Here is a 17,245-nt window from a genome sequence, read left to right as displayed (position 1 = left end):
ACTTTGTGCGTTTGGTTTTTTGCTTAATTTAGTAAAGGAGATGGCTTTGAGCAAGGCTGCCCCATAGAATGTTTCCACAGAATGTCTGGGATGAGGAAAAAGAAAATATTCTCAGCCCTTACTTATGCCTTATGAATAAGAATAACTGAAGAGAGAAAAGAGGATAAACTAACCAGAACCATAAGCTCCAGGACCAGAATCCAGAGGAGGATCCTGTGATTTAAAGGAAGGAAAGATTTCATGCTTGATACCTGGGCCAAAAGACCAACTAATGGGAAGCTGCCCATAGGATGCACTGTAACTGAATAGAGTTTGCATCTTGGAACTCCTGCTCACTAGAGAAGGGTTTAACTGATCTGTTCAACTGGATGAAAGTGACAAGACGGAGGATGGGATTTCATATACCAGAAAATGAGGGGCCATGAATAAAGGCTAAGAAGTCTCTCTTCCTTGTCCTTGGGTAGTGGCAGGGAATAACATTTACCATAATATATGGAGAGGGTTAGTCTTTGAGCAGCTAGTATGAGCATCTTTATAAGAACTTGCTTGTGAAAATGGGCTTTGATCAATGTATTTTAGGTAAAAGGCAGAGCCCAGATTTTTGCCCAAGAGGAAGCAACTCTGTATAACTCTCTGTAGAAAAGAGAGTTGATGCTGACTGGGGGCTTTTGGGAAAATTGTCAAGATGAACCCCTCAGGCTTGCATTGGGTATAGGAGGGACTATGGCATGAGGTAAAATGTTGATAGGATTTTATTAATTTGTGGGCTGAATGACTTCTGTTGTAAACCCTCTCACCATTTCCTCTTTCAAATCTTTGGTAAAATTTATGTGCTTGATTAATATTTTATCAAGCCTATTCTATTTGTGAGAGAATGAGGATAAAAGCTGAGTCTTACTTTGATTTTAGCTCTAACTGAAACTTTCTTTGTCTGTCCGGGCTGGTCTAACAGAATACCATGGACCAAGTGGCTTATAAACAACAGAAATTTATTTCTCACAGTTCGGGAAGCTGGGAAGTCCAAGATCAAGGTGCTGGCAGATTCAGTATCTGCTGAGGGCCCACTTCCTGGTTCATAAAACCATCTTCTCGTACCCTTACATGGTGGAAGGGGAAAGGGAGCTCTCTGTGATCTCTTTCATGAGGACACTAAACCCATTCATTAGGGATCTACCTTCATGACCTAATCACCTCTCCAAAACCCCACCACCAAATAACATCACACTGGGGAGTAGGTTTCAACATGAATTTTGGGAGGATACAAAGATCGCCTATAACAAACTCAGACTACATGTGGATATGGCCAATATTGAGTTAGCCTCCATTTAGTCACTCTGGGTCTACCATGTTCTTTCTTAAGAGTCCCTGGGGAAGGAAGGGCACCAGGAGGGCACAAAAGAAAAGGGGAGACTGGGAATGCTGGACACAATGCAGAGTACTAACCACTATACGATCATGGCAGTGCTGGGAATCTTTTTTAAATTAATTAATTAATTAATTTTATTTTTGGCTGTGTTGGGTCTTCGCTGTTGCTCTCGGGCTTTCCCTAGTTGTGGCGAACAGGGGCTATACTTCTTTGAGGTGCATGGGCTTCTCCTTGCGGTGGCTTCTCTTGTTGCGGAGCATGGGCTCTAGGAGCACAGGCTCTAGGCGCACGGGCTTCAGTAGTTTTGGCTCACAAACTCAGTAGCTGTGGCTCGCGGGCTCAGTAGTTGCAGCACACGGGCTTAGTTGCTCCGCGGCATGTGGGATCTTCCTGGACCAGGTCTTGAACCCGTGTCCCCTGCATTGGCAGGTGGATTCTTAACCACTACACCACCAGGGAAGTCCCAGTGCTGAAAATCTAATAGGGCAAGCTCCAAGGAGCTCTTGACCTGCTGGCCAGGCCCTCTTGGTCTGGACTGAAGATGGCCCATATAGTCTAGGAAGCTCTCTTGTTTCATGGTAATACAGATGGCATATGCATAAACCTGCCAAGCAGCAAGTAAGAGACAAAGGGTTTCTTCCCAGGGTTTCTTATGGAATGTTGAGGATAAACCATAGCTTCCAATAAAGACTGCCTAAAACCTGGCTCCTCTCTAGGGCTTATTATTTGCTAGCCTCCATCTTTTATCAAAGTCTTTCTTTTCTTTTCTTTTCTTTTTTTCCTCCAACTGTTCCAATCTGGTTTAGCTGGGCTAGTTCAAGGAAAGAAGGAAGAGATCATGGCTCAAGTTTGGGCCAGAGAAGTAACGGTGCAAGAGCACCTCCCTGTGGCTGAGTGGCAGGAGAGCAAGAAACTTTAGCTCCTGATCTACCCAAAGCAAGAGAGAAATGCAAGCAAATGATTTGTGGGAAGTGTAACTTTGGAGTTTATAAGTGGCATTTTCCCTAGACCATCGTGTCTTTAGCACCGCAGGGTTACAGACCATGAGGTCTGAAGTGCAGAAAAAAGATAGGTTCAGAATAGCCACTAAAGTTTTTACTTTTTAATTTTTATTTATTTATTTTATAGAAATACAGTTGATTTACAATATCAGTTTCAGATGTACAATATTATATTAGTTTTAGGTGTACTTCATAGTGATACAATATTTTTCTAGATTATACTCTAGTCAAAGCTATTATAAAATATTGGCTGTATTCCCTGCGCTGTACATTACATCCTTGTATCTTATTTATTTTATACATAGTAGTCTGTACCTTTTAAAACTCCACCCCTATCTTGCCCCCTCCCTCCTTTCTTCTTGCCACTGATAACTAATTTGTTCTCTATATCTTTAAGTCTGTTTCTATTTTGTTATATTCGTTTCAATTTTTAGATTCCACATATAAATGATAACATACAGTATTTGTCTTTCTCTCCCTGACTTATTTCACTAAGCATAATACCCTCCAGGTCCATCCATGTTATTGCAAATGACAAAATTTCACTCTTTTTTCATGGCTGCATAGTACTCAATTGTGTATATATACCACGTCTTCTTTATCCATCCATCTGTTGGTGGACACTTAGGTTGCTTCCATATCTTGGCTATTATAAATAATGCTGCTGTGGGAGTTCCCTGGTAGTCTAGTGGTTAGGATTCTGCGCTTTCACTGCAGAGGCCTGGGTTCAATCCCTGGTTGGGGAACTGAGATCCCGCAAGCTGTGCAGTGTGGCCAAAAAAAATGCAGCTGTGAACATTGGGGTGCATATATCTTTTCAAATTAGTGTTTTCATTTTCTTTGGATGTATACCCAGGAGTGGAATTGCTGGAACATATGGTAGTTCTAGTTTTAGTCACTGAAATTTTTAAATCCATGAATGTAATTTAGCAGGAACACTATCACAGGCAATCATTTTTTGTTTTGTTGCTAAAGCTGTTGGATACATGTTAGAATGATTTATTTTTTGTCTGAGTGTATGACAGGAAAATAATGTTTAAATCAATATGTAAATCAAAGCATCTCCACTAGCATTATTAATCTAGAAGGAAGTATTACATAGACAATAGTAAAAGGAAGGACATTTAGTCTATATTTTCAAATGGGACTTGATCATTTTAAAGTTGTTCACTGGCAAAATTTTTCACCGAGTTAGTATAGATTATATGCTACTTCATAAAAGATAGCAGTAATGAAGTTTAGGTTTTTTGTTTTGTTTTTCAGTATTTGCTTTCAGAGAAAAATCCTAAAACTTGTAGGGATTTCTGATGCCAGAAAATTTTGATATATAAGAGTATATTTAGCAATCAGGGTGACTTAGATCATGATAAGTGGCATATGTATAATTATAATTTGCATTCCAGTTATTTAAACTGAGATATCCTTGATCAGGTTGAACACACTGTGAGTAGAAGATCTCTTTTTCCAAGAAATAAGATGGAGACAGTCTTTGGAGAATGGCCTCACTGAATTGGTAAGTTAACTTTCTTCGGATTTTGATGACTTCCCCAGTTCTTCCATAATTCCTCAGTGCTCTGGCCATTTTCTGGTAAGTCATGGTCTTCCGATTGCCTTTTCTTTTCCCCCAAAGTTGGGCAAGTTTTTCTTTGTTTTTTGACACAAACTGAAAGATGCCTTTGGTTTGATCTATCCATTGAATACAAGACGCCATCTCGGGATTACACAGGGATTCATGAAGGTATTCAAACAGTCGGAGCTTCTTCCTGCCTAAAATAAAGGAAAAAAATGTCATACTTCACCATGGCTCTACGCAAGGAACATCCTCAGGAAGGGTTTGTTGAGTGACTACAGAATTCAAAGTTGCATTGGGACTGGTTTTCTTCCTACTCACCCCTTAGAATGCATTTATGGTATCATTTTTTGGGACTTGAAAATCAAGGATCTATTTGGCCTACTGAAGTTTCAACTGAACCTCTCTTTGTTAGGGAAGTTGTCCAAAATTTTGTACCGTCCTTCACTGGAGAAGGGAAGCATGGCGCCTCTCTACTCGAGTCTCCCATTTGTCATGTGGTCTTTTGTCACAGTTAAATCTTGACTTCTAATTTTATGTTGTATGTTAAACTGTCTACAGAACAACAAGACTGAGCAAAATGGACTGCAAAGTTTAGTGGTTTTAAAGAGAAGTCTCAAAAGACATTTCCAAAAGGCAACTCATTTGAAGGGGCTTTATTCAAATAAGTTAAGTCAAATGAGGTAAGGAAGGTGAATGTATTTTGCAAAATGTAAAACAGTGTGCAAATACAAATGAAATCAGTAACAGACATGTAAAAATGCTAACTCTGGTTCTGCATAACTACTTGAAAAAATAAAGAATAGAAAAGAACCAGAGTCGAAATGCCAAAATATCTTCATGACATTTTGACATTATTAGTGAGGAATGACAATGAGCATTGTGGTATTTTTTCATTGCTGTGAAATAAAATGGTACTGCCAGAGGTTTTAATCTCTTTTAGGAGCACAGCCCTTTATATTTCAGAATAACTAGAAAGGAAACTTTGGGAAGATTTGTTGCTATGGTTTTTGCTTGTATGGTGGATTGGAGAACAAAGGTGACAGCCGGTTTTGTGACTTGTGAATTGGCCTGTAAATACTATGTCCCACCAGATCTGTCAGTAGCTAAAAGCTCCACAGCCAAATTCCATTTTCCCCTTGAGAAAGTAGAATAGTGGATTCTCAAACTGCTTTAAACAGTCTCTGGGGTGTAATACTCATGCATCTGTCATCATTCATCCAAAAACCTCAAAGGTTTTTACAAAGATTATCTTTTGCGTTATATTATCTTGAGTTTATGAATTGAGAAATGAAAGGGACTTACCAAAAAATACATCATGAATTAAAGTCACAGCCTTAAAGAAGTTCTCTGGCTCTCACCCAGTGGTCAAATCAATCATAATGGATCCTCATCTTTAAAAGTTTGTTTTTCAATTTTGAAAAAAAATGTTTAAATTTTTACTTTTTGAAATTAAAAGTATTATATGATAAAAAATTCAAGCAGAAGCACAAACGTAAAGTAAAAACTCCAATCTATCCTACATATTTCTAGAAAATAATTTGTTTTGCATATATAAACATATGCATACCCTTTAAAAATTAAAAATGGTATCACAGTATTTTGTACTTTTTCCAGTGAAAAATATATCTTAAATAAATCATAGAACAATATAGAGATTAGCTATAGATAGAGGAAATACTAAACTTTTGACAAAGGTTACTTGTGGGGCATAGCATGGGAAGGAAGAACATTTTTTCACTTATTCTTTACATACTTCTGAATCAGTTGAATTCTTTTTTTTTTTTTTTTTTTTTTTGCGGTACGTGGGCCTCTCACTGTTGTGGCCTCTCCCGTTGCGGAGCACAGGCTCCGGACGCGCAGGCTCAGCCGCCATGGCTCACGGGCCCAGCCGCTCGGCGGCATGTGGGATCCTCCCGGACCGGGGCACGAACCCATGTCCCCTGCATTGGCAGGCGGACTCTTAACCACTGCGCCACCAGGGAAGCCCCCAGTTGAATTCTTAATAATGAGCATTATTACTTTTGAATTATGGGATTTAAAAGGATTAAAACAAAAACCAAAATGTATTTAGAACTCTTTCTGTTTTAATACTTAAAGTATGCCTTTTCTCTTTAATAACTATATATGTTCTATTTTTATGCATGTACTATTTTTCTCTCAATAATGAATTCCCGAAGTATTTTGAAATTTCATTGTTTTAAATGTATCACTATTTCAGGTGGAGGACTAAGCTCTAAAAACACAAAATGGTAAATGATACATTCCCTAATGGCAAAGATCCACAGCCGAAAACATCAATGAAAAGATATAGGCGGCACACCCTGGATTTAGTAGCTAGTTGGTTTGTTTGTTTAAAAAAAAAAATAGGTGACAGAGGTAGAAGTGTTATTGTCCTCATATGAAATTACTACCATTATTTAGTATTCAGTAGTAATATTCAGTAGATTTACTTTACTTATGTGATTTTATACATTATTCCTTGCTGGATTAGAATATTACTGCATAGTTAGACTTTTATAATTCTAGGATACAGTATACTGTTTTATAAGAACAAAACTAGTTATCTCAAAAATATTCATTTAAAATAATTTTAAGTATGGACAGCTACATGTAAAAGAATGAAATAAGAAGATTTTTCCACACATTTACAAAAATAAACTCAAAATGGACTAAAGACCTAAATGTAAGACCAGAAACCATAAAACTCCTAGAAGGAAACAAAGCACTAGGCAGAACCTCTTTGACAAAAATTGTAGCAATATTTTTTTTGATCTGTCTTCTAAGGCAAAGGAAACAAGAGCAAAAATAAACAAATGGGACCTAATTAAACTTAAAAGCTTTTGCACAGCAAAGGAAACCATCAACAAAACAAAAGGGCAACCTACTGAATGGGAGAAAATATTTGCAAATGATATGACCAATAAATGGTTAATATCAAAAAATACGTAAATAGCTCATGCAACTCAATATCAAAAAACAAACAACCCAATTAAAAAATTGGCAGAAGACCTGAATAGACATTTTCCCAAAGACGTACAGATGACCAACAGGCACATGCAAACCTGTGCGATGTTTATGCTCAACATCGCTAAAGATTCAGAAATGTAAATCAAAACCACAATGAGATATCACCTCACACCTGTCTGAATGGCTATAATTTTTTTAAAAAATCACAAATAACAAATGTTGGCAAGGATGTGGAGAAAAAGGAGCCCTGTACACTGCTGGTAGGAATATAAATTGATAGAGCCACTGTGGAAAACAGTGGGGAGATTCCTCAAAAAACTAAAAATAGAGCTACCAGGGACCTCCCTGGCCGTCCAGTGGTTAAGACTCCGCGTTTCCAATGCAGGGGGCTCGGGTTCAATCCCTTGTTGGGGAGCTAAGATCCCACGTGCCGCATGGCACGGACAAAAAAACCAAAAAAGAACTACCATATGACCCAGCAATTCCACTCTTGGGTATATATCCAAAGAAAATGAAAACACTAATTTGAAAAGTTACATGCTTTCCAATGTTCATAGCAGCATTATTTATAATAGCCAAGATATGGATGCAACCTAAGTGTCCATAAACAGATGAATGGATAAAGAAGATGTATATATACATACAATGGAATATTATCCATTAAAAAAAGAATAAAATCTTGCCACTTACAACAAAGTGGATGGGCCTAGAAGGGATTATGCTAAGTGAAATAAGTCAGACAGAGAAAGACAAATACTGTATGTTATCTCTTATATGTGGAATCTAAAAATAAACAAAAAAAAATTTAAAAATTAACAATTGAATGTAACAGAATAGAAACAGACTCACAGATATAGAGAACAAACTAGTGGTTACCAGTGGGGAGAGGGAAGGAGGGAGGAGCAAAACTGGGGTAGAAAATTAAGAGCAAGATTGGGGTAGAAAATTAAGGAGCACGATTGGGGTACAAACTACTATGTATAAAAGAAATAAGTTACAAGGATATACTATGCAGCACAGGAAATATAGCCAATATTTTATAATAAAAATGCAGTACAAGCTATAAAAATTTTGAATCACTATGTTGTAAACCTGGAACTAATAATATAAATCAACTATACCTCAATTAAAAAATAAAAAATAAAATAAAAATTTAAAAAAATAATAATTTTAAGTAGCTATGATAAGGTATTGTTTTTTAAATTACACTATAAAATTGGGATGCATCTTATATGTCTTTGTATATCGGAGGTAATTTACTATCACAAACAACATTGCAAGGAACATCCTAATACATATATATGCACACACATGCATTTAAGGTACTTTGGGAAATATCCATAGTGCCAGACTATGAGCATAATGCTTTACGTGGATCTTCTCACTTAATTTTTATAGCAATCTTACAATGTCTGTACAATTTTTATTGTTTGGTTTTTTTTGAATAAGGAGACGGTGGTACAGAAGGTTAAGTAAGTGATTTGGCCAGGCTCACATAATCAACCCAGAGTTCACACTCAACCACTAACTGAGTTATATAGTCACTAAGAGTCAAAAGATATGAACACTTAAAATTTTGGTAGGTATTGCTAAATTGCCTTACAAAACTTTGTAAAAATTTATACTCTCTTTAATAATGCACATGAATGTGTGTGGCCCACATCATAGCCAACAGAGGCTATTATCCTGCTTTAACACTTTTGCCTACCTGTTAGATGAGATCATCTTCATTTATGAAATCAGGATTTCAAATTTATGAAATAAAGTTATTATGGAACTTGGAAAACTTAATAGAGATGATTAAGTTTGTGGAGAACTTAATAGAGATGATTTCTATCCTGAGGGCTTCACAGTTGAAATAAGATTGCTAAAATAATTTACGGAAAAGTTCTCCCTTCTATACCTAAAATTTATATACCTTATTCCTTTTTTATTGAAGTATAGTTGATGTACAATATTATATACGTTACAGGTTTACAATATAATGATTCACAATTTTTAAAGGTTATATGCCATTTAAACCTATTCTAAAATAATGGCTATATTCTCTGTGTTGTAGAATACAGCCTTGTAGCTTATTTTATACATAATACCTCTTAATCCCCTACTCCTGTACTGCCCCTCCCCGCAATGGTAACCACTAGTTTGTTCTCCATATCTTACATCTTATTCTTGAATACAGATTTATTTGAGTGAAGTGACACTTTGCACCTTTACAACCTCTCTATGAGGCTATAGGAAAGCTCACCCAAGATAAACAGCTTGGAATAGTTTGTCTGTCAGAGTTAAATTACTCTCAATGTGAGAAGAGAATATTTTGCAAATCAATTCCAAACTCAGATATGAAATTCCCTTAAAGCTGCTTTGATGAAGATTTGACTCTTTTACCTATGCAAGGAGTAATGGATCCACATACCTTTTCCTCCCTTTTGCTGGAGAAGAGTAGGTTGCACCAGCTGGTTTTCAGGGATGTTCTGCAGAGACTGATGCATATTTCCTTCCAAATAGAGGTCTGCAGCACTGTTCTATATAAATAATGTATCAGGATGTTAAGTGGGACTTCCCATGTGGCCCCCAGTTGGTGGCCAAAGCCAAAAGCTGAGGGCAAAGAGTGTTCAGCATCTCTCAAATTCTGAAAATCACTACCTTCAACTGCTGTCTCCCAGGGCAGAGCTAGCATCAAACCCATATATGGAGAGGGCCAAGGGACAGAGGGTAATCTGAGGCTTTGTGAGGAGTTCTGTATCTTCCCCTCCCTATGAGAAAGGAGAGTGGGTTGCTTCCCTCCTTTCCCCTAAAAATGCCCAGCAAGAAAGATCCAAAAGAATCATTAGTAGAAACTGAGGTGCCAGCAAAAAGGGAAGATGGGCTTCCATTCCTGAAGTGGATGCCCATCTGGCAAGAGAAGATAAGAGGAGAAAGATGGCAGCTGAGGGAAAGCAGAGCCAAGAGAGGCAGGAAGAAGCAGCCTGAGTTCCTACCATTACATATGGCAAGGAGATGTGGGCCTCCATGGGTTAACTAGACATGGTGGTGGAAGGAGGTGGGTTTGAGCCCTCCCTATACAGGAGGGCTGCCCAGCAAGCAAGGAGTCCCCACCGCAAGAGGCTGTGCAGTGTATGCTGGGGATGGAAGCTGCAGTGGAAATAGGGTAGCCAGATCTAGCAAACAAAAATATTAGGCATCCTATATTTTACCTGGCAACCCTAAGGGGAGGTGAGCGAGGTTAAGGTAAAACCAAAACTCCCCCTTTAAAGAACTGTCTTGTTGGAGAGGCCCTGACAGTATAATTTACAGGGACAGAAAAAGGACATTTGACATAGTATGGTTGAAGGTAATAACTGAAAAAAACCTTTTTTTTAATATTTATACTCTACCACATTAAGACTGCTTGATAAAAGGGACACATCAAGGAAACAATGCAGGTAATTCCCTGGCAGTCAAGTGGTTAGAACTCAGTGCATCCACTGCAGGGGGCATGGGTTCCATCCCTGGTCAGGGAGCTAAGATCCCACATGCCACAACATGGCCAAAATAAATAAATAGGTAAATAAAAATAAGAAGAAGAAGAAAGAAAGAAAGTAAACAATATAAAAGAACACATGGAAGGAGAGGTAGATGGTGGGGACACTCCCGTTTGCAGAAGGCTACTAAAATAGAAATGAATTGGCCCAATACACATAGCTAGCTCTGAGCTTGGGAGGGGAAATAGAGCAGGTTAATACAAGATTGTGGGTAAAGCCAGTGCAGGGAACGTTTTAGGGGATCCATAACTTTCCTGCAGTTTTCCGGATGGACTGAAGAGAAGCATTGATGTGAGAACCCTAAAATACCTCCTCTATAGAAATCATTCAAACCCATCTGAAGTCAGATGAAGAACAATGATAAAGCGCAGTTTCCTTCTTGACAGCACTGATGGTCCCCCACACTGACCGTCAAATTCACCATGGGGAAGGCTGGGACAAATAGGAAATTTGCCTGTTACTGAGGGATGCTGGTCCCCTGGTAAAAGTACTCACTATTACTGTTCTCCAATTGTAGACCGGTTCCTCTGTGGGCAGCACACCATAGCTGTTGGAATTTCCTCTGACATGAGAACAGTGGTTGATGAAAGCCAGGTAATTTTTGTAATCTATTTAAAAACAGAGAAAGAAACTGACAAAGTCAAAGTTTATATTTGTGTGTGTGTGTGATGCTTATACATGTTTATATGCTTATATATGTGATTGCTCTTGGCATTTTTATATTGAGATGTTAAATTTATTTAGGATAAAGAACATAGGCAGATCTGTCTCCTAATGCAAAAGAAATAAAAGCAAAAGTAAACAAATGGGACCTAATTAAACTTAAAAGCTTTTGCACAGCAAAGGAAACCATTGACAAAACAAAGACAACCTACAAAATGGGAGAAAATATTTGCAAATGATGTGACTCACAAGGGGTTAATATCCAAAATATATAAAGAGCTCATACAACTCAATATCAAAAAAAATAAACAACCCAATCAAAAAATGTGCAGAAGATCTGAATAGACATTTCTCCAAAGAAGACATACAGATGGCTAATAAGCACATGAAAAGATTCTCAACATTACTAATTATTAGAGAAATGCAAATCAAAACAACAATGAGATATCGCCTCACACAGGTCAAAATGGCTATCATCAAAAAGTCTACAAATAATAAGTTCTGGAGAGGATGTGGAGAAAAGGGAACACTTGTACACTATTAGTGGGAAAGTAAATCGGTGCAGCCACTATGGAAAACAGTATGAAGGGTCCTCAAAAAAATAACTACCATATGATTCAGCAATTCCACTCCTGGATATATTCAATATACCTGAAGAAAATGAAAACTAATTCAAAAAGATACATGCATCCCAATGTTCATAGTAGCACTATTTACAGTAGCCAAGACATGGAAGCCACCCAAGTGCCCAATCTACAAGACAAATGGATAAAGAGGATGTGGTGTATATATATATATATATATATACACAATGGAATATTACTCAGCTATATAAAAAAAGAATGAAATTCTGCAATTTGTGGCAACATGGATGTACTGAGAGAATGTTATGCTTAGCGAAATAAGTCAGACAAAGACAAGTTCTGTATGATATCACTTATATGTGGAATCTAAAAAATAATACAAACAGAAACAGACCCTCAGATATAGAAAACAGACTTGGGGGCACTTCCCTGCTGGCACAGTGGTTAAGAATCTGCCTGCCAATGCAGGGGACACGGGTTCGAGCCCTAGTCTGGGAAGATCCCACATGCCGCAGAGCAACTAAGCCCGTGTGCCACAACTACTGAGCCTGTGTGCCGCAACTACTGAAGCCTGCTCGCTGCAACTAGAGAAAGCCCATGCGCAGCAACAAAGACCCAACGCAGCCAAAAATAAATAAATAAAATAAATAAATTTAAACAAAACAAAACAAACTTGGGGCTACAGAAGGGGAGAGGAAAGCAGAGAGGAACAATTTAGCAGTATGGGGTAAACAAATACAAACTACCAGCAGAAGGGGACTGACATCTTTACCTGAGGAGTACTGAAGATCACCAGTTGAATGTTGCCTCAGTACTTCAAAAGCATCTTCAAATGCTTGACCCAGCTTGTCTTGTTCAACACAAGCCTGTTAGAACAATTGCAGAACTCTGGAGTTAGGAAATTACCAGTAGAACTTAATTTTCCTGATATAAAGGAGGGTTTCTCAACCACAGCACTATTGACATTTTAGATTCACGAAGACTCTGTTGCAGGGGGTTGCCCCGTGCATTGCAGGGTGCTAAACGGCATCCCTGGTCTCTACCCACTAGATGCCAGTAGCACTCCCACAGTTGTGACAAACAAAAAATGTCTCAGACATAGCCAAATATACCCTGGGGAACAACATCAACCCTGGCTGAGATCCATTGCTCTATAACATAGTATTTAGAGAGCAACCTCATTCCATAGTATAGTATTCAACATTTTATAAATTTTTAGCAAGGAGTTACATAGCAGGAGACTGATTTGGAAAAAGGGATCAAGGAAATATCTTTAATCAAACAGAATCTGAATCATTATTTTAAAATGAAATGCTCTTAATTTCAAAAGCATGCCTCCAAGACCTAAAATTGAACTGTTTTGCAAACCATTTCATACCCTTATTAATCTAGCCCATATATTTTATTTTCAAAATGGAGGAAGAGTAAAGATTTTTAAATGCCAACTTACCATGCTTCATTAATAAATTGACAATTCTGAAAAAGATTAATATTTAAAAAACAAAATTAGTGTTTCTATTTAATTTGCCTCTGAATTAAAAGACTTTACTTAAAATATTTTCTGAATATACCTTATATAAACCAAAAGTACCATCTGAATTCTCTTTGATGAGTACAAATTTTCTTTCTACAAAAATTTCCTACAGAAATTTATTTTTGCTTTTCTGTCATTACAAAACTTTTTCTTTTATTAATTAATTAATTTATTTATTTTGGCTGCATTGGGTCTTCGTTGCTGTGCTTGGGCTTTCTCTAGTTGCAGCGAGCGGGGGCTACTCTTCGTTGTGGTGCACGGGCTTCTCGGTCAATGGCTTCTCTTGTTGCAGAGCATGGGCTCTAGGAGCACAGGCTTCCGTAGTTGTGGCACGCAGGCTCTAGAGAGCAGGCTCAGTAGTTGTGGCACACGGGCTTAGTTGCTCCGCAGCATGTGGGATCTTCCTGGACCAGGACTCGGACCCATGTCCCCTGCATTGGCAGGCAGATTCTTAACCACTGTGCCACCAGGGAAGTCCTACAAAACTTCTTAAATGTTGAATAGCTACATGTGTATAACTGAATCACTTTGCTATACACTTGAAACTAACACAACATTGTAAATTAACTATACTTCAATAAAAAGAGATTAAAAAATAAATAAAATAGCTAGAGTTAATTATGCAAACTATTTATATTGATATGAAAATATAGAAATAATTTGAGTATGTTTAAGTATTTTTAAATTCTTTTAAATATTAAAGTATTAAAAAGTTCTGGAAATCAAAATCTTTTTTACCTTAGCATGGCTCTCCATTTATAACAGTGATTTTTTTTTTTTTTTTTTAAGTTTCTGGAGTCATATGGACTTCTGAGAATCTGGTGAAAGACATGCTTTTTCTCTCATGAAATGTGAATTTACATTACAAATAAAATGTACTCTATGAAAACTGTCCGTGGACTTTCTAAAATCCTAGGTTAAGAACCCTGGTCTATAATTTTACATTATCTACATTCTTATCTCTGTAAGTAATGTAGATTTTGTTTTAAATAAACAATTATCACACTGACCCACATTAAATGTTTTCAAACTTTATGTTCTATAGAACTACACAAAACAAACAAATCCACATAACAAGAAAGAGTGGGTGGTGGGTCCACACTGCTTATCATTTCATTTAGCACATGAAGCAACTCCATTTATACAAGTTTTTAGCATTTATCCTGCAAACACAATGGCTTACTCTGTAATATTTAACACTGCATAATATGATAAGATGATATCTAATGCTATTATTATACATATCCATAACGTAGCAATACAATGTCAAACATCGAAATTCTATTCTGCTCTTTGAAATCACTATGTCATTTAAAAGAGAATATGAGAAGAAAAACCATAAAAAAAGGTAACTATGCGAGGTGATGAATGTATTAACTAATTTTACTGTGGTAATCCTTTCCCAGTGTATATGTATGTCAAATCATCATGTTGTACACCTTAAACTTACACAATGTTATATGTCAATTATATCTCAATAAAGCTGAAAAAAAATACAGCTTCTCAATGTGGGAGATGTTGAAGAATTTAGCAAAAACTTTTAAAAAAAGAAGAAGAAAATCCATAAATCACATTTTGGGCTATAGTCCCTAATGAATATTATCAGTACATATGATTTTAAAAGGCCACGTCAATAATTTTCAATTAACTATGCCTCAGCTCATAAGCACTGAAGCAAATACATACACAGGTGAGTGTTGTACTTTGAATTAAATACTTAAATGAGACTACTCCCTTTTACTAAAATACCCCACAAAACTATCATGACTCTTAAAAGTAGCAAACCCAAAGGGAAGAAAAAAGCTGGAAAACATTATTGATCACTTCAATTGCTTAATATTTCTAGTATTGGAACAGGCAGTCAATGAGAAACACTCATTAGGCCAAAGAAGAAAATTAACACTTATTACAAAGAATTTTGAAAAGCATAAACTAAACACTTACCAGGAAGACACTTCAGCCCTTTACCAAGTTGTTTCATTAATATCAGAAATAAGACAGAACTGTCAAGGGCTCACTGGCAGAGTTTCATTAAGTAGCTGTTTTTAAGGAAGTGCTACAACAGGGGATTTTTTTTAAAAGATACAGTGCCTTCATTATTTCTATTTCATGATATGGCCAGTGGACACCAGAGGCTATTATTTTGAAGAGGCACAGAATATTTGTATCCTATGGGCCAAAAGCATTAGAACAAATCCCATGAAAGCCGCCTGCCACCCAGCATAATTTGTGGCTCTTCCGGCCTACACAGCCCCACTGGGCACCTCTGACCTGTACAACCCTTGTCCATCTTTCTTTTTTTATTACTCCTATTATTTCTCCCCTGATTCTGGAGCCTACATTGCTTTTCTTGCCTGAACTATTAACAGCCTTCACTCTGGTCTCTTTCCTCTCAAACCACTTTACTTATAATGTCATTCACTGATCGCCCTACTTAGAGATCTTAAAGGCGCAGACCCTTGCCCTGGCATTCGAGGCTCCTCATTCCAGACTTAACCTTATTTACCACCATGCACTTAAGAGGAGGAAATGAATCCATGCTACGGTCTTCCCTCCTTACCTGGATCCAGTAACAACTCCAAAACAGGAGAAGTTTCTGGGTAGTGATCTGATTGGACATGCTTGAAGCTGCTGCATTTATAGACCAGGTCCAGTTCTCTTATTTAGCTTGAAGGTTTATTTGGGATGGTTTTTGGTGGCTCTGATGGAAATTACAGGGGACTTCCTCCACCTATAGTGCTTCCTTCCCAACCCATCCATCTGCCCATTTACCCATTTTATCTTACCTGTCCATCAGAGGCCAATCTAACATTTAGGTATATAGTCCAGGTGGAAGTAACTTTCTCCTCTGAAGCGCCCTGTCGGCAACACCCTTAAGAAACTGTAACCTTCTGTCATTTTAATAGATGTCACATTTAGCCAGGGGGAAAACCACCTAAGAATTTTTTGTAAACGTTATGGGTGGGGAGAGAGATTTTCTGTTTTGCATAGTTGGAATCTGAGATCACCTTTGATATGGGACTATTGTTCTACACCAATTACTTTTTTGACCGAGTTTTATTATGCAAATGTAAACGCACATCCCCTCTTCTGAAATGTAGATGTTTAAGTAACAAGTGTATAAAACCAAATCGCTAATGTTGATGAGTTTTTAATCTGTACCATCGCCAGTCTACGCCCTTTTCGTGCCACTTTATTTTGTTTGGTTCATTTAGTCAACAAATATATATAAATGAGCTCTTTGCTGGACACTGTCCTGAGTCCAGGGACCACAGCCCTGAACAAGTTCTGGTGAGGAAAAATGATTTTTTTAAAAAAGCAAACTAGAGAAGTGTTATTAACAATAAGTACCGAGAAAGCAATAAGAGAAACGTCATAGTAAGTGTATACAGTCATGGTGAATGGTCACAAAAATTCTACGGGAATGTGTGTGAGCTGAAATCCAAGGATAAGAAAGAGTGAGCAAAAGAAAAGCAGAGGGCTTCCCTGGTGGCGCAGTGGTTGAGAGTCCACCTGCCGATGCAGGGGATGCGGGTTCGTGCCCCGGTCCGGGAAGATCCCACGTGCCGCGGAGTGGCTGGGCCCGTGAGCCATGGCCGCTGGGCCTGTGCGTCCGGAGCCTGTGCTCCGCAACGGGAGAGGCCACAACAGTGAGAGGCCCGTGTACCGCAAAAAAAAAAAAAAAAAAAAAAAAGGCAGAAATGCAGCGAAGCACCTCTAGTCAGAAGAAACAACAGACGCCAAGAGCCTTAGGTGGAAATAAGTTCAGTTTATTCAAAGCACAAACAAGAAAGCCAGTGGGGCTGGAGCAAAACGAGTCTGGGGTCCAAGAAGCAAAGTTAGAGAAGAAGGAGCAAGGGTCCAGATCAATCCACACATCATGCCAAAAAATAAAAAATTTTTCAAAAGAATCTAAAAATCACATATGATAGTAGTTACCTGCTTAGCTCCATTTCACAAATGAAGAATAAACCGAGGATCAAAGACATTTCATGATTTTTTTTCTAAGGTCCAGTTGCTAGTGAGAAATGGG

General features: G+C 37.8%; 1 protein-coding gene across 1 annotated transcript; it reads right to left on the bottom strand.

Annotated features, from left to right (window-relative positions):
* Positions 1-3,375: 3,375 nt before the first annotated feature.
* Positions 3,376-15,220, bottom strand: SPIC (Spi-C transcription factor). The gene is made up of 6 exons (XM_007117719.2): positions 15,157-15,220; positions 13,129-13,154; positions 12,451-12,544; positions 10,927-11,039; positions 9,324-9,432; positions 3,376-4,134 (listed from the first exon to the last, which is right to left on the bottom strand). The coding sequence occupies exons 2-6, from the start codon at positions 13,129-13,131 to the stop codon at positions 3,707-3,709; spliced, it is 747 nt and encodes a 248-aa protein (XP_007117781.1). The 5' UTR covers positions 13,132-13,154; positions 15,157-15,220; the 3' UTR covers positions 3,376-3,706.
* Between the last annotated feature and the right edge of the window lie 2,025 nt (positions 15,221-17,245).

The sequence above is a fragment of the Physeter macrocephalus genome, chromosome 6, assembly GCF_002837175.3.
Source record: "Physeter macrocephalus isolate SW-GA chromosome 6, ASM283717v5, whole genome shotgun sequence".
In the NCBI taxonomy this organism is placed as follows: domain Eukaryota; kingdom Metazoa; phylum Chordata; class Mammalia; order Artiodactyla; family Physeteridae; genus Physeter; species Physeter macrocephalus.
The sequence above is the reverse complement of the archived record's forward strand: the minus strand, read 5'-3'. Positions and strand labels throughout refer to the sequence as shown.

Excerpts from the sequence above, each read along its gene's own strand:
- SPIC (XM_007117719.2), bottom strand. Across the intron at positions 11,040-12,450 it reads TGATCTTCAGTACTCCTCAG|ATTACAAAAATTACCTGGCT; the intron begins GTAAAGATGTCA and ends GTTTTTAAATAG. Across the intron at positions 4,135-9,323 it reads CCAGCAAAAGGGAGGAAAAG|GCAGGAAGAAGCTCCGACTG; the intron begins GTATGTGGATCC and ends CCTTTATTTTAG.